At 28.1% G+C, this 18,504-nt stretch overlaps 1 protein-coding gene across 1 annotated transcript in view; it reads left to right on the top strand.

Moving 5' to 3' along the window:
* LOC107452234 (uncharacterized) overlaps positions 1 to 18,116 on the top strand; it is a 96,817-nt gene extending 78,701 nt beyond the window's left edge. Inside the window, exon 3 of the mRNA XM_016068578.3 lies at positions 17,627 to 18,116. Coding sequence (XP_015924064.1) covers positions 17,627 to 17,656 — 30 coding nt within the window. The 3' untranslated portion in view covers positions 17,657 to 18,116. The remainder of the gene's footprint in view (positions 1 to 17,626) is intronic.
* Positions 18,117 to 18,504: the final 388 nt, after the last annotated feature.

Here is an 18,504-nt window from a genome sequence, read left to right as displayed (position 1 = left end):
TTAAAATTCAGTAAAAAGTAGAAACGTTAGATCTTTTTTACAACCTGTAATATGCTGTCTACCGAGAAAAAAAATTATTCTAGATTCTAAAAGTTTTTACCTTTTGTAGACCTGATTATGACCATTATTTTTTTGTGGATAAGGTTTTTATTAGAAGTAAGCAAATAAAAATATATACTAATCGGTATAATGTGATAAACACACTTTAAAGCATTGCTTAAACACTTTTTAACTAGCCAGTATAAGCAAAATATTTTTTATCTATCAAAATTCCATTGTTTTATTAGTATTTTGATAAAAATAACATTGCAAAAAAAAGTGCAGTTCTAATAAAACTCTTAATAAATTTCTTAAGAGATTTTACATGAGTACACTATTATTTAATCAATTTATTTATTTTCAAAAATTTTAAAAAAATTTTTAATTTTTAAAAAAAAAAATATTTGTTACAAAATTAGTATCTTATTTCCATTTAAGTATTTCTTTAATTACCGTTGTTGCTAATGGATAAATTGTGCTTAAAAAAATGACATGTATTGGTTTTATTATTAATAATTACTTAAGAAAGACATGTTGCTTTAATACAGACTGCAACATTAAATCGCTAAACATTGTTTTAACACAAACAAACGCTTTAGAAAAAAGGTAACAGATTTTTAAATACAACCAACAAAAAAGATTTTTTAAAAAGAATCCGAATTGTTGAATGCATTTAAATACTTATTTTAACGCACTTTTAAAATTCTCATTTTAAAATCCACCCGCCTAAAATTATAAAAAAGCATAAAAAATCTTAAAACAGTTTGCTGTATCTAAACATACTCGAAAAAAATAGCTCGTAGAAGTAAAATGTAATAAAAAGAAACTTTCTTTTTTAAAAAAATTACTAACTGAATAACTTTTAAAAAATATAAAGATCTCAAATAATACTATATTAAATTTCTCGTAAAATGACAAAATTTATATTTCAATACTCAAAAATAATTCTAAGTAAAATAAATTTTTAAAATAAAAGAAAACCTAAAAGCTTAAAATATTTTTTCTAGTCTGGATAAATATGATTTGCTTGGAAATTATGAAGAATATATTTATAAAATTGTTTTTATAAAAGGACTCCAAGTACATAAGGCACAGATTTATTAATAATAATTATCTCTAAACGGAAGATAATGATATTAATTTTCAAGATGCTATAAATATTTCATAAACGTGTCACAACATGTACTTCCCAATGAATGAAGATTGCCAAAGTGTTTATATCACTAAGTGATATTACGAAGAATTGTCAACGATGAACAAAACGTTTCCCACTTACGTATTCATTATTTTTGTTAATGTTATTCCATGGAACTTATAAATACATCGGATGGTAATAATAGAAGAAAAATATACATGACTTAAAATTAAATTTATATTTTTTAAAGAAAAATTCGTACTAAAACTAAAAATTTCTATAAAACAAAAACACATGTAAATTTAAGAATTAAGAGAATGGTATTTTAATTTAAAGAAAAAATTTGATCATTGAGTCTAATGTATAGTATATACATAAACAAATAAATTTACTAATTTATTTGTTTATCCTAAATTATAAATTAAATTCAGTTAGGAAATATTTTCATTATGTTGAAAATTGATTTAATAAAAGCTAAAAATTGTCTGCATTTTATAGTTACCATAATAATTTACAGGTCGTTGAGCTAACTCATTTTGTTTGATGATTTCTTTGAACTATCATTTTCGTTAAAAGTAAAAAAAATATATTTATGAGATATGGTTGCATTTTAATGTTATTATGTTTTTATTTCAGCAACGACATCTATTCTAATGCGCTTAAAGGTTTTCGAATAACATCTGTAAAATTCGAAATAATGTTAATTTAATCTATTATTTTATTTCATTTTTATAATTAAATGTCGTTCTTAAATAGAAAGGACTTCAAAATTTCTAAGAATCCAGAAAGCTTAAAATGGAAGTTTTTATTAGTGCAACTAATTTAACTGTCAATAATAAAAAAAGCATTCAGAATGTTCTTGAATACATTCTAATATTTACACTTTCATGTTTATGTTTACATTCTTATTTTGATTAGCTTTTTTTACATTATAAAATGCATGCATTTAAATAAATGGTGAGTAATAAACCAAATAATGTTCATTGTGAAATATAGATTTAATAACAAAAAAAAAGATTTGAAGGAAAATCTTTTACAAACTACAAATTTAGCTTCGTTTCTCTCGCGTATAATTAAACAAAACAACACTTCAAAAATGTATTAAATTAAATATCAAAAAGCGTAATTAAATCACCGTAGAAAAAAGTGCCATTTTTTTGTTTATTTTTTTCTTTTTACGTTTGAAAATCATATATAAAACATAATTAACTAAAATTTAGCATTTATGACAGAAGTTTTCTTTTTCAAATTACAACTGAAAACTATAAAGCAAAGGACGAATAAAAAAAATTAAAAATAAAAGAAAATATTTTAGCAGTTGTTTTCAAATGCGTACATTTATGTTTTTTTTTAATTATTACCTATTTAGTTTATTTTCTGCAAGTGTAGCAATAAATATAAAAGATTTTTTTGTAAGAATTTAAATGAGAAAAGGAAAAGTTCTCTTACAGTTAAAAAAAAACCTTTCTCAATTTTGTTTTTATTATTCTTGAAATAAAGTGTTATTTGATGTGTCAATTTAATCAATGTTTTAAAGAGGATTTTTTTCTTGCTTCAAATAAACACTTACCATTTGAAAACTTTATCCATTTTTTTTGGTATTCCTATTCGGTTTAAAAAATAAAGTTTAACTGCTATAGCAGAGTCTAATGAACTAAATCAAAAGACTATATAATTGACCAATAAGGTAAAGACTGGGAAGCAAAGGCGGCTAATGCTCAATGCTGATCATAGTACCACAATCATCGTTGATCATGAAATTGTTGAATATTAACTTCATGACCCTCCATGCTCACAACATGCTGTAGTGGGAATGGCTTACTATTTATAAAATATAAGCCTATCTTTCTCCAATGACCATGAGACCAATTTAAAATAGAGATGCAGTGGAATGAGGGATAGAACGTTAACCTCTCAATGACGTAGACCATGTTCTAATCACAGCGATAGCTGGTAGATACGAATTCTACTCCCAGTTCGCACAGAAACTCAGTGCTGACATAAATATTTTCAGTTATCGACGAATCATGGATTAGAATCTCCCGGTCGTCGAGTTAACCATGTAAAGTCTTTGTAGCTCACATCATGTAACGCAAATGCTATATAGTTTCCAGCATTTGCAGTAAAAAGTCCTCCATGAAGGCTAGTTAGTTCTAAAGCTTGATGCAGGAGTACTCTTGTCTTCTGGAATCAAAATTACAAAGCTAAGGAACTGAACATTGATAGTTATAAATTTAAAAATCAGTTCTGTTCAACGTGGTTTATAAAAATAAAAATATGAGGGTAAATAAAATTATTAACTCTGAGTTAACATTTTAAACCATTAACAGTAGTGATCTGATAGATATTACTCCATTGTAGTTATTTGATTTTGAGTGTTCGGGGCCACGCTGTTTTTCAATATATTTTTGATTTTTTGTGACTTCAAAAATAAATTTTCTCTTAACATCGGATGATTAAAAAAATCACTTTATCTCTCTTATCTTGAGGAAAATAGAAAATAGCTAATAAATAATTGATTGTTTCAAAAAAATTTCTAAGCTTGAATAAGAGAATAAGCTTAAAAATTAAGCGCAAAAACTACAGTAAATAATAAATCGTTTTATTATATTAATAATAAGTTAAAACTGTATGATGTAAGTAATGATATTCCAGATAATAATTTTCAAACAGCAATAGATTATCAACTATAGATATTGGTGCTAAAAATCTAGAAAATTTCAGCTTTGGTCGATTAAATCTAGATCTAAAGGGGACAGATTCAAATAAAACTAGGTGTACGCATGTTCTAAGATAATACTCTTAAATATTACCATTTGACAGTTATATTACACACGCATGATGATAGTACGTAACAATTTTCTGAGTCGAAAAGCATAAAAAATGATTATGGATTGATTATGGATATGGATGATTGAAAGAAAAAGATATCATAGAGAGCAGTAACGTCTGTTATAGGTAGAGATTCAGGACTTCGTATTCATGTTACTCCTGGTTTCATATTAACGTAAGCCAACGCATATCAAATCGTTTTCCCTAGAGCAAAGGTCACCAAAATGGTTTATATAGACCTCCAGGGGTCTATTTAACAAAAGCGGGGGTCAATCTGAGACACAGGGGGGCGAATGGGGGTCGATCCGAATCGGAAGGGTCGATTGTGGGTCAAAAAAAAACAGTTCTCAATACGCAAATCACACATACCTAATTAAATATGTAAAATTTGTGAATTTTTTTTATAATTGACTCAACATCAGTTTCTTTATAAAACATAAATTAATAAACGTATATTTATTGGGGGGAAACAAGTATTTACGTACCACCGCGCAGTGGCACAAACTCAGCGCAGTTTATAAGTCATATGCATATGTGCACTTGTCCAAATGTCACGTGTGACAAGCATTGACGTTACAAATGCAAATATCATACGCAGTTTCAGCTATCTTTGCAAACTGTGTTGAATATTTGCAGTGTCATTATTAAAACTTTTATAGTTTTGGATAATTAGTTATTGTTTCGATAAAACCATTCGTTTGGTTTAGATATCAATTTTAATTATCAATGCACAAAAAAGAAGGTAAGCATTAATAATATGGATTAGTACAGCCCGCGACAAAACTATAGCACACTTTGTATTTTTTTACGAAAATTACAAAATTGACCAATTTTGACGAAAATTAAAATTGACCAATTTTGAACCCAATATAGCGAACCTTGCAAAAAAACACCAGGCACACCCATCTCATTGATCAAGAAGCAGTAAATCTTTAGTTACTTTACTTAGTATATCTACTTATGCATAATTACTTATTATTTAATAATAAGGTAATTAAATTTCAATGATAATATATTTTTCATAAAACTATTGCGACACAATGTACAATTACTTTAATAAATGTTTAAAATAATAAAATAAATGTACAAACACAGTATCTAATATAGTTTTATTTTAATTAACAGAAAATTACTTTTGTGGGGGTCGATGGAGATTTCGAAAAATTATGTAGGGGTCGATGATCAAAAAAGTTTGGCGATCCCTGCCCTAGAGCGTCAACCACAAAAGTTTATGGTGGTGTGAGTTCTCGTCAGAAACAACTACACTCCTGAAAAGAGGAAGAAAGATCTTAAAAGCCCTATTTTATACCTTTCATCAAAGTGCCTTTTTGAAAGACATAAAAGGCGTGTGCGGTTATCCGAATGGTGGATGCACATACCGCAATCATAAAAAAACGATTTCTCGTTTAAATTCACATGAAACTCATCGGATCGGCGGTTTTCTGTAAAGTGAGGACATTCATTCGATAGTTTAACTAGATATTTCCTTATCAGGAAACTTAGTGAAAAAAGGTTTTATTTTTCCAATTCCCACCTGGAGAAAGACTTTCACAGGCATCTGAAGGGCAGATTTGTTGACCACTCTTTCAGGGGCACCATATTAGGTGTGCCAACTATGCTCCCATAGTAAGAACAGATAGTACAAAGAAGGAAAGAACAGCCTTGCCATGCTCGGGATTTGACCCAGAAACTTTCTGATACAAAGCCAGTTCCCTGGCTCCTACATTGGCCGGTCGGTAATAGAAAAAGCTGATAATGGTCTTGAGATTGGGATTGCATCTCCCAATTTCCCTCTGACAACAGACCAAGGTCTGAAAACAGTGTTATTGAATAAGTGTAATCTATCACCCCTAGGGGCTCTTCGCTTCTACTTTGGAGAAAATAAAAACAGTATGAATCTAAAACATGCCCCATTTTTTTAACAAAAATATTTTTTCTTTCTCATTATTGAAAAATATTATATTTTTCTTTAAAAACAAGGCTGATAGCTTTCAGAAAAAAAAAGTTCTTTTTTACGCATTAAAAGTGTTCTTAAGCTACAGCAATATTTTCTTAAAGGTAACGATGTAAAAATAGCTAACTTCCGGCACAATAATACACTTTAGGTACAAAAAAATCACTTTACGCGAAATTACTTATGACATTATATGAGAAACTGCGTTTTCTATTCAATTAAAGTGCCGGAACACTTTTTACGCTTTTCTAAGATAGGACATTATATTGGTTTATTCTAAGCCTTCTAAGCTTTAAATGTCAATAAAATGATCTGTCCTAAAAACACCAACAAATAAACTAATCACTTGTCATTTTTGTCTACATGACAACATCCCCAATAAAAACTTCGTTTTAAATTTTTACTATTTATCTACAAAAGAAAAAATAGTTGTTAATTTAGCAATTCAACTTATTAGGTCACCTAAAATAAAATAAAAAATATATGAGAAGAAATGAAGTTAAAACTAATATTTTTTTGAGTAACAACATCTTTGACTTTGAGTAACAACATCTTTGACTGTTACTTTACAAGTTTGGTTGTTACTTTAGTTGTTTTTATTTATAACCGTTGAACAGCCGACCTAATTTAGAGTTTACGACTTACAATGTTCAACTCTATAGCCCTGTAATTTTGAACCCAATCTAGAAGACAAGGAAACTTCCGGGTCAAGTACTGGGAGAAAATTGCCTTCGTGGAGGACTTCTTGATGGCACTAACCCGCATTTGCGTTACATGAAGAGGAAAACCACGAAAACCTCCCACGGTTAAACTGACGGCAAGGGGACTCTCACCCATGATCCATCTACCACTAAGGATATTTTTACATCTGCACTGTGGCCAATGCAAGCCGGATGCGGAATTCGTATCAGCCAGCCATCTCTCAGATTCGAACCCGGATCACCTAATTGGAAGACGCTCTGTCCCCTGTTACGGAACAAAAAATCTAATGTACCGTAATTTTTACAGTAATAATTACCGTAAAATCATTGAATTGTTCTAATTAAATAAATATTACTGCGAAAATTACGGTATAATATTTTATTATAAAAATGGATTTTACGGTACGATGTATTTTATGGATGACGCACCCAAAAGTACGGTACTTTATACCTTAATATGATCCGAAATTTTTACAGTGCATTGGAAACACCCATAATAATGTATGTTCATTGCAAATGGCTTGAAATAAATAAGAATTATTGAGAAATGTATTATGCATACTCTAGTTAACCTAAAAGTAAGTGGGCTTATTGCAATAATGTGGATTAGAAAATACTGTAGGTTTATTTCTGGGAGGTGTTTAGCAATGTGCCGGATATTTTAACCAGCTAACAAGATAAAGTATGAATGCTCACAGAGTTTAAGATTATATCAAATATTATTCCCAAAATTCATTTATTACTTCTTGATTGAAATTTAATTTAAGTTCAATGTTTCGTGATCAAATACAGCCAAACATTTTATGATGTTATTTATTCTAAACCGATAGCAAAACTAGTTTTTATATATTCTTGATAATCCTATTCTAGAGTTGAAATTAAAAAACTAGCAAATAAATTACTAATTATTGTGCATTTAATTTATGAAAATAATTCGAAATGTATTTATTCTAATGTCTCATTTGCAATAGTTTTTTTTAATTTTTATTTAAAAATCTACTGATTATTTTCTAATAAAAAATAAATTTCTGATTAAAAATTAAAAATTTCATTTGTTAATTCAATTTTGATAATGTTGAATAAATTTATTGCCAATCCCTCGTATTATTTTACAAATTTAAACAAAATAAAAAGCATGTGGCTAATCCATTCCAAATCCAATAACATTCCATTTAAGGCATTAAGCTTAATTTGACGATTCGATATTATATGCCATAATACTAAAAGAGCAATTCGTAAGTAAACGTGATCTTAAATATAATTTTTTGATTGTTTTCTTTTTAATATTTTATTTCCTTTCTTAATTATATTCCTTATCTTTTTCTTTTCTTTCAAAGACGTTTAATAAAGTTATTATTAATTGAAAACTTTTGTTCTTATGAGAAAAAAAATAAAATTAGAGAATTAATCGAATGAAAAAATAATTAATTCTCCTAAGTGTAAAATAATCCAATTTTCATTCGAAAAAATATTGAGAAAATAATTAGGATAGCACGTTAAAGAAATGATGAAACCAAAGAAAGGATGAAATACAAACATAAAAAGCTTTTAAAGAAAGTTTTCTTATAAATTTATTGAAGGGAAAGGAAATAATAAGGAAGAATTTTGATGAACTGAAGTGAAAAAGAAATATGCTTGTTGAAACCAAATTGTTATACTACTTGTTTTCATAATAATCTGAAATCATATCTCTATCGAAAGAATTGTCTAGAGTATTAGTTATTGGACATATTTTGAATTTTACGAAACACTATCTTAGTAATTTTTGCAAACTTCTATTACTCTATAAAGATAACATATATTCTATTTATAAGCCTTGTTCAAGTTTTGCTTAAAAATAAATTAATACCTTTTTAAAGAACTTTCTTGTGGATAAAAGAGGTTTTTTGAAATCACGTTTTATGTTTGGTATTTCTGACGTTATTAAAACTATCTACGTCAATAATTTCAATGTCATTCAAAACTACCATTTCTTATTCGCTCTTTTATTAGATTTTCTAACTTGCTTTTAACTCTTATGTTATTAACGTGAAAACGTGACACATTTGTATTTTATAATTTTGTTAAATTTTTTGTGTAACTTCTTTTGGTTGCTTTGAAAAGATACAACAGTTTTTTTTTTCAATGGCTTTTAAACGTATGCGTAATTTAAACGGTTAAACGTATCCAAATCAAGTTTATATTTTATTTCGTGATAATAAAATCCTTAACTAGTTATTAAAACAAAAAATAAATAAAAAACAAAATGGAATTAAATAGTTTTATTTCATACAATTTCAAAAGGCATAAGAATTTTATTTTTAAAAAAGGAATAAAACGCTCTTAAAGATAATAGAAAACTTTTATAAATTAATTGAAACTTAAGCATTAAATTAAAAATTGTTATTTTATGATTTGAGAATTCGAAAATGTGAGGAAAGTGAAAATCTTAAACACATTTGACATTTTATAAAAAATGACAAAATATTAGTATTTTTCTTAATTAAATTTTTTAGGAAGGTTCTACCAATAATCGTAATGCTTCAAAAATGTAAATTACAATTAATACATTTACTTTTAGAATTAAAATCGTTGACTTACTCATTCATCATTTTAAAATTCATTTTTAAACTAGTAGTCATTTTTAAACTGAGGGTTGGAAAGGAAAATTAAACTCTCAAGTCCACTAAACTAATTGCATACTTAGTAAAAGCTCTGATTGGCCATTTCTGAAGCAAAATAATTAAACAAATCAAATTTTGCAACAAAAAAATATTTAAAAAAATCTTTATAAAGTATTTAAAATTTTATAGGAAATGAGAAAACTTTAATATATTTCAAAATTTTTTAAGGAAAGATTTGACCAATAATCGCTATCAAAAATATTTAAGAAATTTATTTTTAAAATTAAAAGCGCTGATTTAAGCTTTAACAATTTTTAAACTTCTTTTCAGTTAAACTTGAAAAACTCCACAGAAACGAAAATACTAAGTAAGACCCTGAGTTGGCTATCTCTAGAATAAATCAATTAAACAAATCCATTTTTCAAGAAAAATAAAAGAATTTTTTCATAACATAAAATTAAATTAAACCTAACAATTTGAAACTCATAAACGTTCATTTTCATTTTTAAAAGCTTACATTCCTAATGTTTTCAAACTGATCAATTTTACTCCTTCACATGTTTCTGAAAAAAGTTAATCAAGCAATATCACTTCTACAATCACATAAAATATTTTGCATGCGTTAATACGTGTTATTTTATCTAAAAAACCAATTCAAATTTCCATAAAGAAATAGTTGATAATATTTTTCAATTTAATCGATATTGTAAAAACATTAGCCCCATTAACTATCGGTTAATTTTCAAGAAAACGGTCATAAAAGTGCTTATTTTTTTGCCTTTTGTATTTGTATTACGTATTTGATTAGTGATGATATCTAGATTAAAATAAACTATCTATATTTACCTTAAAAATATCCTGGCGCTGTCATCTAGAGTGTAAAATAAGAAATAAAATGTTTTCCAGACAAAAGAAATGAATTAGTTTTATTCTTATTGGCGCGTTACTACTGAACACTCCATCCCGTCAATATCACGGGAGCGATAAATAGAGGGCGAAACCTCACCCCGTCATTTTCACGGGAGCGAGAAGGAGGGGGTTAAGGAACAAGCTAAGGTACAATCGTCTCTGAAACATTTTAAATCGGAAATGTATATCATCTGAACCAAGAAAAATAATCTTTTAGACTTCAACAAACATATACACTTTTCCAAAAACTGCAGTAAATTTCTGACATTTAGAATTAATGGCTTAAATATATAAACTATTTATTAATCAAAATGTTATGAAGATGTTCAAACATCAGAATTATCCGAAGTTCTTGTGTAAAGAAGATGACTATATGTCCTGTACTGAAATAGTTGTCATGTTTACATTCATATGTGCTTATTGAAAAATTCTATTTATGGAATTCGTTGAGAAATCCCTTAAATAAATTGGATTAGAAAATGTCGATGAAAAAAGAAAAAAGTAATCCTATTTTCAACTTGAACTTTGATAGTTAAAGATAATCCATCTTTAGTTGAAAATTGAAATTTGATCTTTAAATCAAATCAACTGAGAAAAATTAACTGAAAGTCCAAATCAAATTAACTTTAAATTAAATTAACGAACCAATAGTTCGACACCTTCGCAAATGGCCAAGAGCTTATTAAATAAAAATGCAAATATCAGATTCTTTGTATTACATACTCTGAATTAACAAAAAGACTTAAATTATAACAAATTATTTTGCCTGGACTTCATTTTTTAATTTCTTTAGGGACTCATCTCATTTAAGTAGTACTCTTTAAATAATAAAAAGAATTAGTATGATATAAATTTGACGAAAAAAGATAAGCTCCTAGGATAGCCATACTTTTTTTTAGTTTATGAATTAAAATTTTTGATTTTTGAAATAAATGAGATCTAAATTAAAAATATTGTCGCATGGTTTATACTGAAAAAAGAATTCAGGAATGTTCTCAGAAAATATTTCTTAATTTAGGGCCTAATGTTGACCACCGAAACTTCTATCTCAAAAGAAAAGGAGAGAAAAACTCTTTCAGAATTCAGATCTCTCTGAATTCTCACGCTTCTAGAATAAATCAAAAACTTTCAGTTGTGACTGAGTTGGGTTTCATCAAGTCACAATCAAGCATTATACGTGACTTAGATGGTATATTTTGTGAATTGTACTAAAGTTTGTAATTCAGTGAGTCGAACGGCCATGAGCAGAAGCATATTCTATTTATATCTACCTGACAGATTCGTGTACTTCAGGCTCACTATTTACGGTGTATATAAACATTTCTTCGTGTACATCATGAGAAGAGATATTGCGCATAGTCTGCAATGGAAATCGAACCCCCGATGAGCCCAACTAGAGAGTGACAGCTTAACCCTAATGTATAGACTAACTTCAAGAAACTAAATGGCCATTTAAGGCACTATCACAGAATTTAGAAAATCATCTAATGGGATTAAATTGATATTCGAGGATTATTAATGAAGGAAAATGAAATATAAAATTCAAGCAGTCAAAATATAAATAAGTCTTGCCACGCAAAGAACACTTAATCAATAAATTCATTACACTTTTTTCGAAAAAAACTTGCTTTTCAATCAAAACAGATGAGAATCTGTGAAAAAGCAATATTGGAAATCATACTTGACGTTACGAAATTCAAAGTTTAATCTAGAATCCTTTCTTATTTATATATATATATATATATATTGTGCNTTTACTTTTGCATATTTAGCTTTACCCATGTTAGATAAGCTCAATTTTTAAACTGATAAGTTTTTGACTGACTGTTTTGGGGTCGCAGACGATTTTGAATCATACCAGATTGTTCTATAAATTATGCTGACAGGATGTCGCAAAGTTTAAAGACAAAATTGACACACACCAGTGCAAATATCTCACTAACATGCTATCATCTGTTACCTAATTTTAAAACTTGGGGTGAACAAATTCTATGATTTTCTTAGCAAAATTATGCTTGTAAACTACATTTTTCTCGTTCCATTTTTCTTTAATTGATTTTTTTAATCATCTTCTATTTTTGGAGGCAATAAGTTCTTTATTAGATTCAAGAAATTATTTTAACACTTGAGATACTAGCAATTTCAAATGCTTTATACTTGCTGCCAGACGGATTATTAAACTATTTGAAATGTAAGAGCATTTCAGCAAATTTTTGAACACAAAAATTTCTTTTTAAATGCTAACTTTTTTTAATGACACGAACAAATGAAGTGAAAAAAAAATAAAGCATTTTATTAATTTTATGTTATGTTCAAATAATTTATTATTGTGCAGTGCTGGTTCAAACAGTTTTACTTTATTTACATATTTAATTTTATTAAAAAAAAATAATATAAATACTATAGGAACTGACAAAATGTATATAACTCATACTGTTCTAACAAGTAAATCCTTAATGCTGTGCCAAAATTTATATGTGTGTAAGGTAGATCTTGTATTTGTGATACTTTTGTTAGGTACTTTCTGTGTCATATAAAATGTCTTTCATTGTAGCTTTTTAATTACTTAAGACACTACTGTGTATAATAAGTTCTGTATATCCTGTAAATTAAAGCTGCATATATATATATATAGCTACTTAACCTACGAAACCTATTTAAATGATTCATATTTCTTTACAGTCTTTGTCAAGATTTCTCTGCATTCTTTTCACATTAGAATGTTCTATTTTTCTCACCCAGATAACTTTACACACTTCACTTTTAGCAGAAGTGGTAGCCACGATGTTCAAACAAAACTACGCCAGCAGTAATGAAACGATAAAAATTGCAACTTGCAGATTCCTTTTGTAAAACTTCGTAAATTAACAAAATGTTTATTGATGAGGTTTACTCACGTTAATTTGTTAATTGAGGTTAATTTGTTACTCGCGTAAAATGATCAGTTCTTTATTTTACAAAAAATATTTTTTAATAAGGTTTTAGGTATTACTGAATTAAGGCAGTATATTATTGAAAATGAAGGGAAAAGAATCAACTTTGGAATTGATTTGGTTAGAAGAATTATTCGGATGTAGGTGATTCTAATTATGAAAGTTTTACCGTGTATTTGCATTCTTAGTTATGCAATTAACAATGATCATAAAATAAATACTACAGTATAACCTTGATTGTCTGCACCACTTTAATCTGGAAACAATGTTAAATTTCTTTTTTAAGAGTGCTCTTAGTTCTCTTTCTTTTTTACTCAATAAACTGTCATAATTCTGTTCCACAATAAGTTCTTTTCTTTTTGCCATCTGAAGTGAATTTTATTGCTGCCAAAATTATAAGTACTGCCCCCTCATACTTATAACCAAACAAAGTCAGGATAAATAAATTTGTTTAATTTAACGTTAATTAATTAGTCTATTAAAAGTTAAAGTTAAATACTATATGGCACCATTATTGAAATAACCTTAACCTTCTTGAAAATCGAATAAAATAGGTTATAAAAAGTATTCCGAATATTTTGATTATCCAAATTAGGTTGGGTCCCAATTAAATATCTGTAATTGCTGCAATTGCAATCTTGATAAGGGATAATAATGCAACATGATTATCGTACTGGGAGAATTACTGTAATGAATGAATATAATGATAAGCATAAGTAGCAATCTATTTTGTCAAAAAAAAATTTTTTTAACCATATTTTTGAATTTTTTTTTGCTATTTATTACATATCAAATTATCGTTTGATGAAACCTAAAAATTATTTTTGTAACAAATATGTATGATTATGTATAATAAATTTGTTTTCTGTTGCAATGTTTGTATTTTAATTTATCCTTTTGAGCAAAAGAGAAAAACTCTGTAGACTGTACGTGCTGCATATCATATTAATACTGCTGCATATGATCAGACATGTGAATTTTCAGTATTTTTACTGAATTCAGTATTTTTTATTAGTGCTTTCAATTTATTTTCGTGTAATTGTGCATTAATCTCTCGAAATATGCTGAAAAATCGGCATCTTTTTTTCTAGTTCAGTATTTTTCATTCTGATTGGGTCAAATATCTGTATGATATTGATACATATTTTGTTTTAAAAAAAATTTCAACAAAATATTGATTTTCTTCCTTAACAACTAGCATAATGCAAACTCAAATTTAATTCTTTACGTTTGTTTTAATATATTAAGGTGATTTGACGCAGCTGTTATTAAATTTGCATCTAAGGTGATGGGAAAAACATCATTATATTGAAATCACAAAGTTATATTGAAATGATTTCCTGTTATTGTGACGTTTCAAGAGAAAGGGAAGGATCAAACAGCATGAGGAAACATGTGTTAATTCCCTCTTGGGCATCATTGTTATCTTTAAATTTCCTCAAAATCCTTTGCTGCAAAATAACTTGGACCCTCATTTGACCAATATTCGCGAATTTTGACTCAATAAGGATTTTAAGGGTCATTATTTTCCGATACTGGACCTATATAAAATTGTTCGATTCACCACATATTTTGCAACCAATATCAGCCCTATGTAGAATTGCCAGATTCACTCAATACCCTAGCAACAATTTTACTTCGGCCCCAGTTGGACTCAATATGGGTCCCAAATGAACAAACACCGAAGGACCAATATTCGGATGTCTATATTTTTTAATATTGGTCCTATATCGGCCCAAATTATTTTCCTGCTAATGTATTTTATAATCATTATTCACCCAATATTAAAAAATCTAGAGATCCCAATATTGATCCTTCGGTGCATGTTCATAGAGGACCCACATTGAGCAAAATTGTGGCTGAGTTAAAAATGTCTTCAGATATTGTATAGAGTGCAAACAGTAAGTTTTGTCTTGTAAACTTTTAGTGGTTGCGTCCGTTGAAAGAACACTATGTGCAGAAAAAAGAAAAATAACAAAAAGAGTCCAAATATCGTCATTAGGAATATGATCTAAATTTACAACACTTGTTCGTTGATAATGGAAAGTATTGTCAAAGAATATATTGAAAAACTTTAGAACAAATACTTAAATGAGTAATCATCGCTTGCAATATAGACTTCACATCTGCCAGATGTAGTGAATCACACAGACTAAGATCCTTGACATTTCACGGTCGCGATTGTAATTCATAGGACAAAGTTTTCATGTAATTTAATTGGTTTCTCGTAAATGATGCTTTTTATATGTCCCTAGAGAGAAAACTACCCAGGTGGAACATATTTGGAAAAACAAGAGGTAGGTCCGTCATATTCATTCTGTCAGAACATAGAAGAGTTGGTATATTTCGACATCTCTCTTCGTTTCAAACGTCAGAATCCCCTCTGTCATGTGCTCCCTCTCTTTCTGTGATTTTGGCGGCAAAAAGGCGTCACGTGAGAGCTGAGATGAGTTCCCTTATCTTGTAGTTTCGCGTTTTGTACTTATATAGACAATGTAAAGTTTCAGGAGCGCTAAGATTAGCGGAACAGTAATATATTGGAACATCAACAAGAATTCTGTGATTGGATTAAAAATTGTTTTAAAATTCAAATTTTTTAACGTGTAGGTAAAATTATTTACTTTTTTCAAAAATAAGAACATTTTAATTTTTGAGTGGTCTTAGAAACGGTAAAAATGCATCGTTTGATAAAACTTTTTATAATTTAACTCTGCAATTTATAGAATCATCAGAAGTTATTTTGTATTAATTATAATATATTTTTTTATTGATTTATCGAAATATAAAAAAGCACGCGTTTAAATATTAATCTAACATACATTTTACAATAGTACTGCATCTTGTAAAATCATGGTTATCTTTTCTGGCATTTAAAATATTTGAAAACATTTACAAGAAACGATTTTAAACATCTCGAGGAGTCAAAAAGAGCTGCATCACCTTAAGAATCCTCTTAACTCCTTTAAACTTATTAACTTGACTACTTTATCAACCTTTATTAAATAAAGTAGTTCAAAGCAAGCTGCTGAAATGATAAAATATTGAGGAATTTATTCTTTTAAAAGCATTATTGAGAGTAAAAAAAATACAACGTGAATAAACGAAGAAAGGAAGAAACAACTATGCCAAAACTTCGCTTACTACATTTTAGCACTAAAATTTAACAAAAAATAATTATCTATGAGTTCTGAATAATTCGATAAAATCATTGCTTCACGATTAAGTTGTGTTCTTATTCGTTAACATTTACTTGTGAGATTGATTGGAAAAAAAATTAATTTGGATTTTAAAATTAGTAAAATGGAATAGTCAGAATTAAGCCCCGTTTACATGCACAAAAATGCGGGGTAAAAGCTGGAATTTTCGTCATTTTCTACCCTTCTTCCCCTACGCAGGGAAAAATTGAAGGACTGAAAGAAGGGTATAATAATTCCTAGTAGGAGATGGAAATATGCAGGGTAAGCTCACCTCGCTTTCCCGAGATGCATTGCGAGTCACGTGATTGTTTACGTTCTGGGCCCATGTGTTTTGTTTTGGAACTCGGAACGTGAAAATATTTTAATTTGTTTCAAATAATGGCGGGAAAAAAAGAAAAGAAGCCAGCTGATCGCCAGCTGATATATTTTCTTACTTCCGATTTATCATGTGACCAATGACGTAGAGGAAGTTGTTTGAAAATCCGGGGTTGAAATTCTTTTGCGTGTAAACGGGTTTTCTTACCGATTATACATTGCCCTGTAAAATCCCTGTACCCTTCTTTTACCCCGGATTAATAGATTGCTCATGTAAACGGGGCCTTAATGTGATGTTTTAAAAAAAGATGAACATTCTGAAAGTTTTTTTTAATTTAATAAAGGAAACAATTTTATATCCAAAAAGTGATAAATTAACTTACCTTTGGCGTCAGGTCTAATTTTAGGAAATTTTTCTGTACAACCAAATGCAGCACAGTAAACTAGTAGAGCAGCACACTTTATTTCAAGATTTTTTTTCCTTGCTTTGAAATTCCCGCAATGATTTTCTTCCACGGAAATAACAAGTAGAAACGGAAGATAGGAAAATTCTTTCTTGATTCGCCATCCAGTCACGTGGTTTCATTCTGAGAACAAAAATTATCTTAATGTGCACGCTCTACTACATTTTACCTTTATCATCCCGGTATATAAAATTCACTGTGTTCTGTTTTTTATTTTGCACACTGAACCCTTGTGCAATATGAGTTGCATATTTCTTAAGAATACTAGTCAATGGTACGAAAGAAAAATTCATTTACTTTTACAAAAGCTTTGTGAACAACTACCCTATAAATTAATTTTTCTTGTAAATAAAATTCGAAAAGTACCCGTCAAAGAATTTCTTTGTTACGTTTTTTAAACCTTCCTAACTGAAAAATATAATAGGCTATATAAATCAAACATTTGTTGCTCTCTTTGTTAACATCTGAGGAATAGTGATAAATTTAATTTATTGATGACTTAAATTAATTAAACTAATTTTAACATCATTTTTTTCTCTTTCAGATTCCTGAAAACCTGATAAAAAGTCACTGAAAGAATTGTCGACGGTTGTTTTGACTGGATCAAAATTTATTTTGCCTATCTCTTTTTATTATAAATCTAAATAAGATTTGGGCATAATATAGCATTTGTAGAAATGGTATGTTATGTAAATAACTTTTAACAAAATTTTACGAAAGGGCCCAAACATGTGATCCATTTGTTTCATACAAAATACTTTAAATTAATGCATGAGATTTAAGCCTAATTTAAGAAGGTTTTAAATCATTTGATAATATATTGGTTAAAATGATTGTTCCTTAAATAAACTGATTGTTCCATGCTATAAATTACACAAAATTTATACCTTCACATAACACATCTGAAACAAATATGACAATGTTTTTTTTTCGATTTTTTTTTCAAATATTTTTTGCTAACACAGTTTTCTGATAACATTATTTGTTACTCAAAAGAAACGATGCATCTTATTTTATTCGAAGAAAATTAAAAATAAGAATATTTTGGATATGTTTTATTTATATAATCATTAATAAAACAGAGCTATTTTTCTTGTTTAAAAGTAGTACTTTTATATATATATATATATATAAATAAGTTCAATACATATAAATAAGTAAATACTTATTGTTTTTCTTAACTTTCTTAGTGTTTTCTTGTATTTATTTATTTATATATATAAATATATATATATAGGGGCAAATCTCTAGAACCTTTAACCTATGGTGTCTTCAAACTTTTCTTATAAATATATAACATAATAAGGGAAAATTAATTCTAATAAAATTACAGGAGTAACTATGCATTACTAACTTTAAGATACGTACAGTTTTGATCGCGAGTAACTTGATTTTGGCTTTCATTTCTTACTTCAATCCTAC

The sequence above is a fragment of the Parasteatoda tepidariorum genome, chromosome 5 (genome assembly GCF_043381705.1).
Source record: "Parasteatoda tepidariorum isolate YZ-2023 chromosome 5, CAS_Ptep_4.0, whole genome shotgun sequence".
In the NCBI taxonomy this organism is placed as follows: domain Eukaryota; kingdom Metazoa; phylum Arthropoda; class Arachnida; order Araneae; family Theridiidae; genus Parasteatoda; species Parasteatoda tepidariorum.
This window is presented reverse-complemented; position numbering and strand designations above follow the sequence as displayed.